The 18,447-nt window shown below is 35.3% G+C and overlaps 1 protein-coding gene across 1 annotated transcript in view; it reads right to left on the reverse strand.

Moving 5' to 3' along the window:
- Positions 1–7,467: 7,467 nt before the first annotated feature.
- RASSF9 (Ras association domain family member 9) overlaps positions 7,468–18,447 on the reverse strand; it is a 31,268-nt gene continuing 20,288 nt past the window's right edge. Inside the window, 3 exon segments of the mRNA XM_030323334.1 lie at positions 7,468–10,794; positions 10,796–10,839; positions 10,842–11,905. Of these exon segments, the coding sequence (XP_030179194.1) occupies positions 10,642–10,794; positions 10,796–10,839; positions 10,842–11,905 (1,261 nt within the window). The 3' untranslated portion in view covers positions 7,468–10,641.

Here is an 18,447-nt window from a genome sequence, read left to right on the forward strand (position 1 = left end):
CAGTAAACTCTCAATTATCTGTGATAATGGGTTACTTGGAGAGCCTAAATAAACAAATTGCTTTGGGGATCTGTCACCTTGAGTAAACTCTCCGATCCCTTGGGAGTGGCAGAAAGGGTAGGGTAGGAGAGGCAGGCCACCTGAGTCCTCACAGGGACCAGAAGCTGCAGAGGGTAGCTTCACAGGTAACTTCTGCAATGTCCCTGGGTCATTCCCTTCTCACGGATGAAAAAACCTGACAAAGTCAGAGCCTCCAGCAGCAAACATTTGTTCAGTAGATGAATAAATGAGATTTACTTCGTGAGGCTTCATGAACGTGAAATAAATAAATACATTTCACAGAAGAAAGATGGTAGTAATTCATACTCTTCACTAAGGAGACATTTATCAGAGACATTTATCACTTATCATTTATCAGAGACAATTGTCTCTGAATTTGAGACATTTATCTCAGGCGGTCTATCAAATATAGTGACTGCAATAAGGCAACAAACAACAATGAAGCATTTTAAAACCAATGCGAGGGGGGCCTGGGTGGCTCAGTCAGTTAAGCATGGGACTTTGGCTCAGTTCATGATTTCACCATTCCCGGGTTTTGAGCCCCCCACCCCAAAAGAAAATGACACTAAAGTAAATATTCTTAGAAAATTAGAATTGGAACGCCAAGAGGCTACATTAATGCAAAGACTGTGAGGAAGTCCCTTTCCTAGAGACAATATGTGGAAGAAAAGAAAAGGACACTTTTCAGAGTTCAGAGTTCAGAGGCCCGAATCTCAGTCACAATTCCATTATTAACTATTTATAAACCTTCAGTTGTCTGGGACTCTGTTACTCTTTTATAAGATAAGACATTTGGAGCATACGATCTCTTAAGTTTGGTTTCAGACCCCAACTGTACTAAGACCATGATTAAAGAAAGATGAGATTTTTGAGAAATACATGGATGCCAAAAGGCAGTGGTATTTGGAAACATTGAATATGAGGATTTAGTAGAATGGGAATCTAAGGAGATCTCAGGGTTCCAATTTGGGATAGCAGATACCCAGGTAACAGTTTTAGAGGACATTAGATCACTGTTACCTCCCTCAAAAGCAGGCAAAACGAGGAGAAAGCAGCAACCAAGGTGATTCACATGTTTGACAATTAAGCACTGATTGCCTGGGAGAGCTATAACCATTTTTTTTTTCTGTCTCTGACTTGTGTGTTCTTGTTCCACCATTCTAGAAAATTCCCCTGGCATAATGCATAAAAACTCATTACTCACTTAGTATGGAGAAAGCATACACTCTTCAAGCCTCATTTAATCTGTATTTACAAGGAATGATGAATACTAAGCAGGGGCTTGAATATGATTGTGAGATAGTGGGGGTAAAGCATAAAGTAGTGACCCACCCATGATCCTCAGGGAATGGTGATATTAGTGCACTAAGGTGCAGACAAAAGGATTACACAGCCAGTTTCAGCTGAGCTCATGGTGACAAAGGCCCACCTGAAATGCTGTAAAAGTCTACCTGGAATGGCACGTGATGCATGAAGGCTTTAATCTTGATCACACCACTCTGATTTCCATTTATCTACAGAAAGCTCCTTGTTTATTTGTATGTATATGACCAGTGTGAAATATTTTAAGTTGGCAAACTAAGTAGCATACTTTATCTCTTAATAGCCGATTTGATAATTTTTCATTCTCACTCACGTATTAATACTTGTCTATATGTAATAGTCATGTGATTTTTCCCCTATGGTATTTTTATCCCTTTTATCTCCATTACATCTAAAAAAATTTAAGATTATTATTTATTTATTATTTATTATTTATTTATTTATTTATTTTAAGAGAGAGAAAGAAAGAGAGCAGGGGGGATTCAGAGAGAGAGGAAGACAGAGAGAATTCCAAGCAGGCTCTGTACTGTCACTGCAGAGCCCCATTTGGGGCTCCATCTCACAAACTGTGAGATCATGACCTGAGCTGAGATCAAGAACTGGATACTTAATCAACTGAGACACCCAGGTGCCCCATCTCCAACATATTAACTGCTTAAACAATATTTTTAAAACTTGTGACATTTGAAAAGAAGGTCAGATTGGTCTCTCTCCGATTATATCACACCCACTGTGTAATTCCTTCCAGGCCAAAGTTCACTCACAAATTGTCTTTTCTCTAGCTCAACTAAAGCAAAGTAATTTAGAGGAAGATGCTTTCTTTTGGAAATTGGGATCTTGATAATGTCATTCTTGATGTATCTGTTATAAAATATTTGTTAGAAAATAAATGTACTATACTTACAATAATGCATATTTGCTCAATGTTTTTTAAAATTTTTTAATGTTTATTATTGTTCCTTGAGAGACAGAGAGAAAGTGAGAGAGAGAGAACAGGGGAGGTACAGAAAGAGAGAGAGACAGAATCCAAAGCAGGATCCAGGCTCTGAGCTGTCAGCACAGAGCCTGATGCGGGGCTCGAACTCACAAGCTGTGCCTGAGCCAAAGTCAGACGCTCAACTGACTGAGTCACCCAGGCACCCCAGAAGTGTATCATTTTTAATACACAAGCCATCTTCTTGGCATTTTGGAGGAAAAGAGTATAAGTCACATCAAAAATAGTTGCCATACTCATATGACAATAGTAGTCCCACAATAGCCTAATTTCTTCTATCATTTTCACCTCCGATTAAGAACTATCTAGAAATGAAACAATAACCCTCTGTCCTTGGGCACCCACAGTCTCTAGAGCTGACTTTTAATAAGTTTCCAATTTCAGATTGCCTTTGGCTTGGGACTCTAGAAACTTTTACATCTTTTTCAAAGCCAATGACCTCTCTTGGTCATCTTGAGAATGCTTGCTCTTCACATCCTTTTATTTTAGCTTGATGAACTCTTTAGTCACCAGCTCTACTAGAATCCATAAACCACACTCAAATGGCGTTGCTTTAGAATCATTTGGGTAGCTATTTGAAAACACAAAAGATGGGGCCACATTCCTGACTTCCTTGATCACATTCTCCAGGGTGAAATTCAGGAATCTGTATTTTAAATAGCACTCTTTGTGATTCTGTTGTGGAGACAGGTTTGGGAACTACCACAGAGAGACTCATGGCTCAGGATGGCCTCACAAATATCCAGCCTTTGTGATCTGTCCTCTTTTTAGCTGACAACTGTACATTTTACTGGAAGATGGACTCAGGAGTGGGTAGTGTTGTTGGATGCTGATATAGCCTACTTGTTCATTTTTGGGCCCTTTGTCCTTAAGGTAATTTAGTTTTTGGTCAATGATCTATACTTGAAAAGCAGAAAAATCATTAGCAATGGCTATACCAAATATCTGCACATAACCAGGGGAGAGTGACTCATGAAAATTTCACATACATAAAAGGTAATGTTGAGAAGCATTTTAAAATCTTAGTTTCAATTCTAAAAAGGTATAAAACCTTTTCCACTCTCTTGTCTGAAGTATGACAAATGCTACTTAGAGTGGGGGGAAAAAACCTTTAAAAATAGGACTTGGAATGGAAAAACCTTACTTTGAATATGTACCTGTATGAATGCCAGTGTATTTGTGCTGAATGATAGACACTATAATATGTACTTTCCAAGATACTTAAATTATAATAAGGAAAGAATGGATTTGCAGGAAGGGAAAGAGGTATGTTCATTTTGAATCTAGTTTGTAAGCATATTTTTCTCAAGAATAGAAGTTTCACTGTTATTTCATTACTTACAATAATAATAGTTAACATTTATAGAACAACTCTTATGTTCCAAAATCTGTGCTAGCCCTCTTGGCAAATACTACGTGCTAATCTCTGTTAGACACTTGGGCAATATAAAAATAAAACAGGTTTTTTTCTCCACCTCTATTTCCAGCATAGGGTTTCTGTTGTGGAAACACAAATGGTGTTCTCTTTTTCCTGGCCGTATATTGTTTAGCTAACATAAATGTGACTTTTTTTGTCTATCAAGGTCTGTGCTAATAATGCTATAGTCCCACCCTAAATAATTTGGAAATACATGAGATAAGAGTGAAAATGTTGGCAGAGACAGAGTTTTGAGTTTTAACTCCCTCTTTTGTCAGTGGGCTATTTCAATTTAACCATGTGTGAGCTTTACCAGAGATAAAGAGAATAAGGCCAAGAACAATAAGCAAATATCTAGTATTTGTTATGTATGTACCAAACCATTGAATGCATTACCTATTATAATCCAAGCTGAGAAAAACTGTAAGGGTTATCTAATTTGATTTTTTAACTTTTTCTTGTCTTAAAAAACATATATAGTTGGGAATCTGACTTTCTGGGATTCAAATGGTTTGCTTACAGCATTTAGGCTTCTAGTTCCCAGTTAGATGATCTTCTCATTACACATCACTCTCTAGCTGTTTGATGTTGTAAAAGGCTCTAAAGAGCCTTAGCAAAGATAGAAGAGGGATATCATACACAGGAAATATTTTTAATGTGTTTAAATTATAAAAGCTCTATGTAGGTTTTAAATTTTAATTCCAGTATACTTAACATACAGTGTTATATTAGTGTATAGTGTATTAGTAGATAACTACAGTGTTATACAGTAAGTGATTCAACACCTTCTATACATTACTCAGTGCTCATCATGATCCCCTCTACCTGCTTCACCCATTCCCAAACCCTGTCCCCTCCCCACCTCCCTTCTGGTAACCATCAGTTCACTTAACCTCTATAGATAAGAGTCTAAATGTTCTATATTTTAAAATATATCATAAATTTTTTTACATTTATTATTTTTGAGAAGAGAAAGAGGTGGGGGGAGGGGCAGAGAGAGGGAGACAGAGGATCTGAAGCAGGCTCCGCGATGTGAATGCAGACCCCTATGTGGGGCTTGAGCTCACAAACTGAGATCATGACCTGGGCAGAAATCAAGAGTTGGCTGCTTAACTGACTAAGCCACCCAGATGTCCCTAAAATATACTTGTAGTGACAAGAAATATACTAAGCCCAAATTATCACTTTAATTAAAAACTCTCAGCAAAAATTATGCATTTCCATTTTCATATGTATTTGCTCTTTGGTATGCATGGGTTTTTTAAAACATAGTTGAAGGGATCTGGGTGGTTCAGTTTGTTAAGCATCTGACTCTTGGTTTTGGTTTAGGTCATAATCTCAAGGTTCGTGAGTTTGAGGCCTGCATCGAGCTCTGTGCTGACAGTGTGGAGCCTGCTTGGGATTCTCTGTCCCTCTCCCACTCGCATATGCTCTCTCTCTCAAAATAAATAAATAAACTTAAAAAAAAGGTGCTCTGTATACATTTAATTACTTTCTTTTCAACTGGATTACATTATGGTATAGTCTCATCAACATCAATATTTACAATTTCTCACCCAAATAATACCTCAGAACTTAAACTAAATTCATGATCGTGCTTTAATTTGCTGTTATACATAAAGCTAGATGAATACCTAAATGCATTGTTTTCAAAAATTCTGAAAGATTTTCTTTCATTTATGATGAATGATAGGAATACTGATTGAAAATTATAATAAGTGTGGATTGTTGATAGATGCCAATATTTCCAAATTACTTTCTAATGATTTATAGCTATCATCATAAGTAAATTTAGGTGACTATTTCATTTATTTTATGTTCCAAGTGGAAATTCCTCAGGAATCTGAATGGTGGAACTGGTGCCTGGTATCAGCTTGAATCCTAATGATGTCAAGAAGCCTAAGAACTATATACCAGGAACCCTGATAGAAATCAGAGTCACTGTGGGTAAATTTAGTAACTGTTGGTTCTTTAATCCTCTACCTTTTTGTTTTTCTTCTGGCCATTGTCTGGAATCTCAAATAGTAACTTCTGTAAGCAACATTCTCTTATCTCGGAAGAATACTAGTGTTTGAACCTATTGTCAAGCATCCCTATAGATAAGGATTAAACAATACTGAAGGGAAGATGCTTCCCTCCACTGACATTTTTTTTTTTGAACTTGATTTCATTGTAGCAGAAACTACAGAATAGTCATAATGCGACAGTGGTTTCAAAAACTGGTAACTTGATAGTGCTTTTCTCAAGCATCAGTACCTATTGGAAGCATAATAACAAAGTTTTAAATCTTGAAATCAACTTGGGCTGGCTGAATTTCTGACAAATGCAGATGGTTCAATTATTACAAAACAATCCTAAATTGACCCCACCCTCATGTCTACCTTTTTAGTGGAATGTTCTATGCATTTGTAGTCAATATTGGTTCTTCTTTTATTTTTAAAAGATAAAGGCTGTTTTCTTTTAATAATAATCAAACTCCAATATTACTACCTTATTGTAACTAAGGACAATATCACCCTCTCCCAGAGGGGTTAATAAAGGTATTTTTGTTTCTCCCAATGTAGGGTTGGAGGTGCACTACTGACATCCAGCAGAAGGACACAGGGGTGCTAAATGTTCTGCAATTAATGAGTTGCATGCCAAAACTCTGCTGCCAAAATGCCAAGAGAGCTAATGTTGAGGAACATTAACAGGTTAAGCATTTTTGAGAGAGTACACAAGCAGGGGAGAGGCAGAGGGAGAGAGAGAGATAATCTTTTTTTATTTTAATTTTTTATTTATTTTGAGAGAGAGGGAGAGAGACAGAGCATAAGCCAGGGGAAGGGCAGAGACAGAGGGACATACAGAATCCAAAGCAGGATCCAGGCTCTGAGCTGTCAACACAGAGCCTGACGTGGGGCTTGAACCCATGAACCATAAGATCATGACCTGAGCGGTAGTCATACACCAATGGAACCACCAGGTGCCCAAGAGAGGAGAATCTTAAGCAGGCTCCATGCTTGGCACAGAACCTGATGCGAAGTAAATAATAGCAGGGAAGATTTACAATCAAATATTATTACATTAAAGTGGATTTCATTCTAGAAAGCAAGATATCAGGCATAAACCAGCCATCCAATATATAAATGAGGACACTTTTCATGACAAATTGAAACAGAGATGTATGAAACCTAATAAAAAGTTTTATTAGGTCTCATTTGCTAGGTATTCTTATGAAATAATACCTGATCTTAACTTGTGTAAGTTTAGGTCAGTAATTATAACTCCAAATAATAGAAAATTTATTTTTAATATGTCATATAACATACTCAGAAAAACAAACAATATCACATAAAAGGGTATAACTATTTCTTTTATTATTCTGGATTAGTTACATTTGAAGAAATTATATATACTTTATATTTGTCACATCAGATTTTTAAACCAATCAGGTAGTATAAAAAGAAATAGCCTAATATTTTAAAAAATCTATATCTGGATTAAAAGGTATTCCTTTTGTCACTAGAAAAATACACTCTAACAAAATGATAATTCTACTTTGAAAAACTATAAAATGCAGCCACAGAAATATATTTTGTCATGCACAGTAGATACTTAAATAATATAAAAATAAAATTTTAATGCATTATAATAGCTTCTACATACTGAATGGCCATTTATTTTTTTATTTTTTAATTAGAAAGAGAAAATAAAATAGATATTTCATCTAGGATATTTCAGGGTTTTTTGGTCTACTACTATATTCAGTTCTACAGAATATATTTTTTGCCCTACACGCATACAATGCAGAGGAAAATACCATAATTTAACAATTTAGGGTCTTTTAAAAAGACATAATTGCATTCCCTTAAATCAGTAACTGTGAATTAAAAATAAAGTTAAAAAAAAACTGCCAATTTATTTTTTTTCATAATAACACAAAGACTTAGTGTCTCCCCTAAAGAATCTATAAGTCGGATACTATTAATGCTTTAAGTCTGCTAAGATGCATATTTATATATAAAATGCATGACCATTATTTACTATGTTTTAGAAACAATTTTTAAAATGGTTGCAGCCTTCAAAATTTAGCATTTCAATGCAAAAATTCAGTATGGGCAAGGAGGTAAAGAGGTTGATTGGAGGGAGTATGGTTAACAAGATAGAAGATAAGGTGATAAAATGATAAAAAATACATGGTAGGGGGAAGTCCATAAATAAATATAGCTAAGCCGTAATATATGTGCTCCTCTATGAAAGTACATCTAAAATAGTTTTTGGGCTCAGAAATCTCACAACTGATTGAACAGAATTAATGTTTCATAGAAGAAATAACATGTTAAAAGAACAAAATGGGTACGTCTCAATGACAGATGGACAGATGACAGATCGAGGAGAAAAGAGGCATTCCGAGGGGAAGGATGAACAAGGTTCAGTCTATGAAAATCAAAGTTCCATGAAGGAAGAATAGTCAGCTTTGGTTTGCTACTTCTTAGCTGCATACACCAATTTTCATAGTTAACCTGTCAGGTACTCAATAATTTATAAACACTTTGTTTTAAAGATTCTCTACATGATTAAAACATTAATGTTTCTATCAAGTTCTGTACTTATAATTCAGATTCTCAATTTAATAAGAATAGTTCCGTCTCCAGAGATGAGGGCATTATAGTTTAGTATATTTATTTGTATTATTATTCTAAATTAGAGGTGCACCATGGTGAATCAGAAGCACAGACACATTTGTATAACAAAAGAACAACTAGAAATCTAAAGTGAATTTAAGTCAATGCTTCTGCTTTCTGAAAAGAGTTTTTAACATAAATTATTGTAGAAATATAGAAGTGTAATTCTTAGAATGTATCACTGTGCTTAACTATATAAAAGCAGAATTCAAATATTCTAAAATCTAGTCTAATACTATTTCTTATCAGAACTTCTTTTGAATTCAGACAATTAATTATATTATATAGCAGATAAGTAATGTTCTTTTTATTATTCTCTCACTGAACAGTAACCCAAAGAAGTGGCTTTCACTTTTGGAAAAACAACATTGCAATTGGTTTATCATTGATGATGATCTTCTGAATTTAATCCCCAGTAGTGAACAATGAATAATCAGTAATTTGCCTCATTGCTGAATGATTTAATGGGATTTTTGGAAATTTTCTCTTTCTCAGATGACTATTCAATGACCTGCTTTTTTTTTTTTTCCCCTATTAAACCCGTATTAGCCTTATTACTTACTCTATTATCACTATATTTTCTCTGGAATGGAAATTCGTACTTTCTTTACCAGCCAACTTCAACTAAGGCCTTTAGCATTATCTTGGTGCAAGAAATGATAACACAGATGCTCCCCAAAAGTGAAATACTAAAATATTCTATGTATCTTCCCAAAGATTGGTGAAAGCCTGGAGGATGGAGTAATAAAAAAGTAGGCTAAGAAACTGAGTTAAACATGCACTACAGTAAGCTTGGGAATAAAGGGAAGAAATAAGAAATACCTGGATCTTCACCAATATCCATATATTCAAACTAAGTAAGATAATGTTCTTACTTACATGTGCACTGACATATAGGAAAAGTGTCAGGTAAAGAAAAAATAAACTGCAATAGTATTTATTTAACAGTACAATAAAACAGTAAACTAATTGTTTTCAATATGATTACATCATGTTTTACTAGCAAGAAGCAAAGAAGGGAGAGAGAGAAAAAAAAATCTTCCCACCTAAAAACCAGGTGAAACCAAACCTAGTCTCGTACTATAATGAGTGTCACTGAAGGAAGGGTCGAAACAAGCCATTCAATTTGTTGGACATTTACCAGCAACCTTGGGGGAGGAGTGGGGTTAGAACTAGTACTTTTTTTGTTTGTTTGCACCTTAGATGAAGTTCTACAACATAATCTGAATTCTAGTGTACTAGAATAAAAGATTTTTGTCCATGTGAGCTCCTCTCTGTAGGTTCAGAGACAAATGCTAATACTTATGGCATATAGACCTCTATTTTACCACACAAAGGACCCCAAGTTGCTTCTCTTCGACTTTTGCAGACAGGGCATAAAGAAAGAGAACTGTGACCCTGTGATTTTCTCGGTAACCCACATCATACCTCACTCATAAAACAAACCTGCACAGGTTATTTGTTTGATCAGATTTGCTTTGTCAGAGAAAGGCCGTGCATATTTCAATTTTATTAATTTTAGGCTTCTTTAGAAAAACTGCTATTGTAATGCAGCACTTGGCCCTCTCTCATCCAATCCATCCATTCATTCACTGCCAGAATTGCACATGTCCCAAAGGCAGCCCTTCCCACCTCCTGTCGTCTAGGTCTAAACAAGTAGAGAGGTTCAGAAAGTGAACAGAGATGATGTACATTCTAAGCATCAATGAGAAAAAAACCAAGACTTGAATTAATACACTTACTATACAATAGCTTTCATGTAGTTTACAGATTTAAAAATTCCGATGATAGCGCTTTGAAAAAATATAGTACAGCACATTTTAATTTTACTTGTTCATGTGTACAGTTTCAATATACTGACTGCACTATTAAGAACTAGTTTTGTTTGTATAAATCATTTCCTGCAGAAGCTATAAATATTATAATTCCCATCAAATCATTCTGTTATACACCTGCACGCTATTTGTGTTGCATTCCTAATAAACAGCTCATCGTCTAAACTTGTAATCATGAGGTCACTTTGGAAATCTTAAGTCAAAAATAAACTTACAAATTTCTCTAGCTTTTTATTAACTTCCGAATACTTAACATGAATTACATCATTTTTCGGAACGTGATGTTTAAAATAAGGTTTCCTATTAAACAACCGTGAACAACGTTGCAGTAGCTCAGAAAGAAGCCATTCAAATTACGTTGACAGAAGCAGCACGTCCTACAGCTGTTTCTGAGTCCTGACTATGGTTAGAGCTGATACCAGTGTCTGAGTCTGTGTCATTTGTATACAAGTTAAGTGCTCTCGGAGTAAGGGAAGGACCGTCCCCACTGCTGTTGGGGACCCTCAGATTCCTTCCCTCTGTTTTCCTTCAGTTGGCATCCATCTTGTTGTTAAGATGAAGTGAACTGAACTCCTTGGCCAGGAATTCATATTCTTTTGCTTTCATCTGAAGCAATGAGTCAGTGTATTTAATCTCCTTCTGGATGCCACTCAAGTGAGAGTGGATTTTCAAACCGGCTTTCATGCTTTTCTCCAAATCACACTTAACATTTTCTAAATTAGAGCTTTCAAGTTCACTCGCAGCTGCCCCTTCTGCATCTTCATTTATCTCTGTGCAAACACTTTTTACCTCTTTCTCTATTTCAGCGGAAAGCTTATCAATGAGCATTCTGTAATATGCTAATTGCTCCTCCAGGTGTACAATTCCATCGCTTTCGGTCAGGTCGTCCGGAATCTGGTTTTCATTCGAATGCAAGTCCAGTTTTTGCTTGACTTCGCTGAAACTGGGCATTAAATATGCATCCTGGACATAATTTTCTCCATCATTTTCTACCCTATCGAGATGGAACTTCGCTTCACACTTTTCAATTTCCAGATCCAGCTCTTTCATTCTCTTGACTTGCTGATGAATAGTATGGTCCTGGGAAATAATCAGATGAACTAATGTCTCCATACTATCTCGATCATGGGACACAGTGTCCTGCTTAATTTTAGCCAGTTTCCGGAAAGTTTTTCTGACTATTCTCTTTTGTTTATCTGGTGGTAACGTCTTCATGTAATTTGCTGGACTGAGTTCCCACACTTTTTCTGTGTTTTGCACTAATTTGGCTTCTGCTGTTCGCCACAGTGGAACTGGAAGGAAAGCATCTGCTTTAACCAAAACAAATTGCATATTGGGCTGCTCCTCTCCCCAAGCTTTCCAAAGCTTCAGGATTCTAGTGAGTGGAGGAAGAGCCCGTTCTGAGCCTCTCCACTTTTCTATGATGCAGTAATCACTGGGCTTCCCCAGCAGAAATCGTTTCTCTCCAAATGTAGTCTCATGTTCCTCAAGCAAAGCCTGGATGACATCAGCAGAGGTGGTGCGTTTAGTTAGCCCACAGACAATCTTCTCTTCTTGGCAAACCCAAACCACAATTTCCTTCTCTTCTGAATCCATGTCTTTAGTGGGAGATCTGAAAGAAAAACAAAGTACATTATATTTCTGTCATCACCTGTGTAAACTCAGAAAGATGGTTTAACTTTAATACCCTTTCTAGATTTTATCCTTAATGAGAGATGCATTTGAGGCTGAGACTACATAAGAATCAGAAGTTTTACTGCAAGAAAAAAAATCAAGGAAAATATCGTAACTTCCTTTTATTTCTTAGCGGGCTCTGGAAAGAGCAGTTGTCATCAAAGACAACTGAGGCCATTTTATCTATAGAAGCCAGAGGTGATATAACTACAATTAGAACTTCTAGAGTTAAAACAATAATCAAAGTATAAATGAATAAGGGAAGATAAAATAAGGTAAGTTTTGTTGGAGCCTTGGGACTAAAGACCATGGAAACATAGCATAGGAAGGAATGGTGGGATGATGCTGAGAATCACAGAGTTAAAAACAGCCCATTATTGAAGCACGTGGGGGCTCATTCAGTTAAGCATCTGACTTTTGATATCGACTCAGGTCATGATCCCGCAGCTCATGGGTTTGAGCCCCACATTTGGGTCTGCTCTGACAATGAAGAGCCTACTCTCTCCCTCTCTCTCTTCCCCTCCCCTACTCTCTCTCTCTCTCTCTCTCTCCTCTCTCAAAAATAAATAACATTTTTTAAAAAGCCCATTATTGAAAACAGTCATTTTTTCATTCAACAAATGCTTATTATATGTCAACCGTGTGCCAGACATGTCTGAAAATACTAAAGCAGTACACAAAGGTGAGAACGGGTATAAATGTGTGATCAGTATAATAACAGGTAGTGGTAAATACTAGAAAGAAAATCAAACAGGATGAAGATATAGGGAATCATTCGGAAGAAAGAGAAGTCAATTTTATCCAGAGTATTTGGGAGATACTTCTCTAAGAAGATGACACTCGAACAAGGGCATACATTTTGAGAAGGCAATCAGAGACCTAAGGGAAGAATTCTAGAGTGAACAGAAGTGTAAATGTCACAAGGTACATTCTAGGGACAGAAAGAACAGGAAGGTAGTTGGAGGCTGAGGGTAGTAGAGTCAGGGGTTGTTGCTGGAGGGAAGGAAAGGTCAAGTGATAGGTGATGGGATCTAGCAGAAAGGCATACCCATTATGAGGAATTTGGGTTTTGTTCCAGTTTTAGTGAGAAGCCATGGGAAAATTTTAAGTGTAGGAGGGATATGATCAAATTTATGCTTTAAGTATATCTGGATTATTTTTGGAATGGACTGTAAAGAAAAAAAGGAGCAAAAGCAGAGGCAGGAAGACTTAGTTGAAAGCCTAGTGCTGACATATAAGAAAGAGAGAAGAATTGCCTGGACTAGGGTTTTAGCTGCAGAGGTATTAGGATGTGGTCAAAGTTGGGACATACATACAAGTAAAGACTTGCTAATAATTTCCTTTGTAGCAAAGAGGGATGGGGAAAAATCAGTTTTCTGAAGAAAAAAAAAAAACACACAGTAAAAGAAGCAAGAAAGTTCCGTGGTTTGTAGGCTACACCTAGTAGAGAATTTCTGCGATGATATTTGCATCATGAGTGTAAATCAAATTGACCGTGTCTTTCATTATATCTATTTAAAAGAACGTTAAGAAAAGATGATATAAAGTGAGTTATCATACAATATGATTTATGGAGACAAGATTTTTGAATAGAATTGGCTTGTTGTGAGTTATGTTACTTTATTTATGTAGCACCCTCAAAGCATATGACTCATGAGGCATGTATGGAAGAAATTTTCCCTGACTTCTAGAATCTTTTAACATTTAGAATTTACAGTATTTATGTTTTAGTACCAATAGTAACTAATCCTACATTATTATCTTTATTGACTCTCCTGAGGTTATAAGATGAAGGAACAAATCACCGACACCAAATGACAAAGAGTCCCCAGTACAATTTAAATATCCAATTGTATCCAAATTATATAAACAAATATTCAAAAAATCATACTGGGCTATGATTGTTCTCTTATAAAGTATTTCACATTTAATGACCCAGCATTGAATAATGTGATATTGATAATATCTACAACTCATTTAATAATTTGAAGCAGTCAAAAAGTAGGTAGAATTTAGGATAACAGAATTGCTTTCATATTTCAATTAGTATAAAAACAGCACACAAATGCATTCTAAGCAAAAACAAATAAATACTCAAAGTAACTTGATACTAACTACTATCTGGGTCATGGGTCTACAGCATAAATTGCCTCTACATTAATCATTACCTTCATCTGTTTTGATCGTGTATATATAATACCCAAAATTAACAAACTTTGTTTTTTTTTTACTTTATGAAGCTAGAAGTTCACTTACTAAAATACATGATTTGAAAAGAAGTAAGGCACACTCCATGCACTTACTGTATGTTAAATTATAACTATTTCAGTATGTATTTTTTGTAAGTAACGGTAAAAATAACAAAATTGAGTAATTGTAATTATCTACCTTGTCAGATGACGTCAATAGCTATTACATTAAAACTAAGACCGTAGGGCATCTTTATTTTATTTTTTAGTGTTCATGGTTAAACTCTAAAAACAATCTTACTAAAAATAAGTAGCACTAATTATAACCATCAGTCAGAAAACATTTAATAAATAAAACTGTTCTAAACTCTTTGCATTTATCGAGTTATTTAATCCTTACAAATCTGTAGGTAGGTAATAATATTGTCACCATTTTACAGACAAAGAAACTGAAGCACAGGGGTTTTTAATGACTTATTTAGTCAGTTAGTGGTGCATTGAGAATTTAAACCCAAGCAAGAAAACAAGCTCTAGAGTACAGGTCTAACCTTGATATTATAAAAACAAGTTTATTGGTTTGATGGTTTTCTTTCTAAGATTTTTTTTTAAGTAATCTCTATACCCAACATGGGGATCAAATTTACAACCCTAAGATAAAGAGTCACATGCTCTACTGACTAAGCCAGCCAGGCACGTCTCGTTTGGTGATTTAGATATGTGGATTAAATTGGAAAAAAAAAAATCATAAAATAAACTATTTTTTAAAGAACTTTATTATATAAATTTTCCAGAATGGAATGGAACAATGGAACTCTAATTTGCCATTAGAACACTCAGTTGATCAAGGGAGGGCTTTTCCCAATGGCCAGCTATAGAGAAAAGTGTGTAAGACTATGTTACCTTCTGCACTTTTTCCTTATTAAGCATGTCCCTACTCTGATGCAGTACTAAAGGATTTCTGACAGGTCTGGGCATCTCTGTTGGCTGACAAAACTCATATATATAAGTCCTTACTGTTGTCTTTGAATAGTCCCCATGTCCTGTTCCAGTTTTTGGATGGGAAACATAAGTTCTGGGTCTCTAAGAAAGAATGACACATGACCTATAAACTCTTCAGCCCTACACTACAGCTGTGAAGAAGACTGGGAAGCAGAGGTCAGGAAATCCTTTGGTATCCTACCAAGAATAAGAATGATGATGTACATGACAATTCCCCAATACATCCACATCCACATCTACTCCATATCCACATCTACTCCAGTTGGGATCTTTTTTTTCTTTTGGAAGGATGGAATGTTTGTCTATTGTGGCCTCCCCTAGATATCTGCTAATTTTCAGCTCATGTGGATAACGTAACCCTTATGGTCATTTTGCACAATCAAAAATGATCACATTATTTCCACATTATTAATTCCATATTATTAATTCCGCATTATTTCCACATATGAGAAAATTAGTGCCTTTGTGATAACCTCACATTCTGACTGGTTCCAAACCTTGCTTTTTTTGTCGTTTAATATTTATTTCTTTATTTGAGAGAGAGAGCAAGCAGGGTAGGGGCAGAGAGAGAGGAAGAGAGAGAATCTCAAGCAGGCTCTGTGCTGTCAGCACAGAGCCCAATGTGGGGCTCACTCTTATGACCATGAGCTCATGACCTGAGCTGAGATTAAGAGTCAGACACTTAACCAATTGGGCCACCCAGATAGTTATCTCTAAATATTTAGAGCCAGTTATCTCTAAATATTTTGAGGAATTTTTATAACCATTATTCAAACTTGATAATATTAAAAATTCTGCCTCTTGATTGAACACGTTTAAAAGTAATGACCAGTGAATTTCAGTAATAAACCTTCCATACCTAGTAGAAGATTCATCATGTTTAAATTATACTTTTTAGCAGGCTTAAAGTATTTAAAAGTACTGTATTTATTTTATAGTACAGCTCCAATTGAATTTCTATCCATTTATTTGACAAATACTAGCTGACACCTCCTCTGTGGTTAACACAATCATGGAAATGCAGATGACAAAAAGACATGTATAATTTCAAAGGCAGTATTCCTGGCTTATTGCGGGAAACAATAGTAGGGTTGGGAAGGGAATACGTGTCAGTTGTAGTTTTAAGATTATTATTTCATCAGTGGTTTCTAAATGCTAGCCTGATGGCACCCAGCATCAGGCCAATGTAATTTGCCAAAATATTTATAAAATAGATATTAATCAAAATTACACCAATTTAGGAGTCTTAAATAATCACTACCTTGTAGAAATAATTGTTTTCATTTGATCACACACTCAACAGACATAGTCATGTGATATAAAGAATTTAATACTAGGACTAGAACTCTTAAAATATTCCCTTCCCAACTTTTGTGATTTCACCATCTAGTATAAGTAATGACATCTGCAAATACATATGCAACAAAAGGTTAAAAATACAAACTTAGACTAGAAAAACTGGTTTGTTAGCAATATAATGTCACAAACAGTTCTCACCTAGTGATTCAAATCTAGTAGTTGAGACATAATCTCCAATTTTAATGCAAAAGAAATACACAAGTAGCATGCCTAAGAGTGTTGTTTATTTGGTTTTACTTTGTTTCGTTTTTTAAAAAAAAAATTTTTACCATTTATTTATTACTGAGAGACAGAGACAGAGCATGAGCATGGGAGGGGCGGAGGGAGGCGAAGACACAGAATCCAAAGCAGGCTCCAGGCTCTGAGCTGTCAACACAGAGCCCGACGCAGGGCTCGAACCCACAAACCACGAGATCATGACCTGAGCTGAAGTCGGACACTCAACTGACTGAGCCACCCGGGTGCCCCTGTATTGCTTTTGTATATGTTTATTGGGGAAATAAGGGATAAAAATTTTACTGGACCTGAAACTTTACAGAGAACATATTATAACCACACAAAAAGTGAAAGGTAATAGAGCTTTAATTTATAAATGCCTTATCTCAATAATTCATGTCTATTTTCTATTTTTATCGCAGTGCTTTAGTTTCACTTATAAATAGACACATTGTCAATCTGATTAACAATATTTTTTTTCTTTTTCTTCTCAGCTCTCTATACTTTGCCCTTGCTCACTCAAAATTACTTAAGAGCACAAATTATTTTTTTTTCCTGTATATTGGAAATGTGTTTGTTAGTATTTGGTATTTTTAAACCAACAAAGTTACTTTTACTTTAGGCATTTCTTGACTTGCAGCACCCTTGATTTTTAAGAACTCATGTGTACTGTAGACAGTAATATCATCCCAATCCTACAGATGAGGGAACTGAGACAAAGAGAAGTTGAGTTACTTGCCAAAACTCACAAAACTAGAAGGTAGAAGTGTTCTTTCCAACTCTGGCTTTTGATATTAACTTATGACTAATCCCTGAAAATAAATTATAATAGCCATTATGAATACCTACTCACAAATATTTCCCTATTTATGAACTGCTTACATTCTTAAAATTATTTTTAAATTAATTGCTTAAAGCTCAATGCATTTTTCATATAAAATTAATTTTCCACCTAGTATAATCAAACTCCTGGCTTTATTATAAATATACATTTATAAATATAAATTTGCCTTCCTTCAAATCTGTAATTATTTCATTGACTTTCTAGGATAAAAGCAAGTATTGAGAGAGTCTTATGTATCTAAGTGTATAATATGAAAGGAGTAGTGACAAAGGGATTAATGGCAGATGGTAAGGTTAACATGGATGGAGGCTGCAGGAATGATTCTCTCTAGATAGTCTAGGAGGGAGTAACCAACAGGTGGACATCCAGATAAGAGGTTATATAAAAATACCATAACTGCAAGTGTATATTATTCATGTAGTTCAAATGGTTATAAACTGGGGTTTGCTTGGGTTATAGGATTTAAAATTTATAACTTTTAGATTATGTTGTAAAGTAAAAACATTTACTCAAAAATTGTACATGTATAAGAATAAAATAACTACTATGCTCACATTTAATTGACACCGATCTAAATTCTCCGTTATTTTGATAAATGTTCACTCATACAAACTGTAAGAAGATATGAAATTCTATAAACCAGAATTTAGTCAGATCATGGCTTCAAAGTACAGTACTCAGTGGGGCATCTGGCTGGCCCAGTCAGAAGAGCATGTGACTCTTGACTCTTGATCTTGGGGTCATGAGTTCGAACCCCATGTTGGATGTAGAGATTACTGAAAAATATATAAATAAACTTCAAAGTATGGTACTAAACATTCCTCATATCTTATTTTCAATGAAATTTCCTGAATAAATAATATAACCAGGAAG

The sequence above is a fragment of the Lynx canadensis genome, chromosome B4, assembly GCF_007474595.2.
Source record: "Lynx canadensis isolate LIC74 chromosome B4, mLynCan4.pri.v2, whole genome shotgun sequence".
NCBI classification, from domain to species: Eukaryota; Metazoa; Chordata; class Mammalia; order Carnivora; family Felidae; genus Lynx; species Lynx canadensis.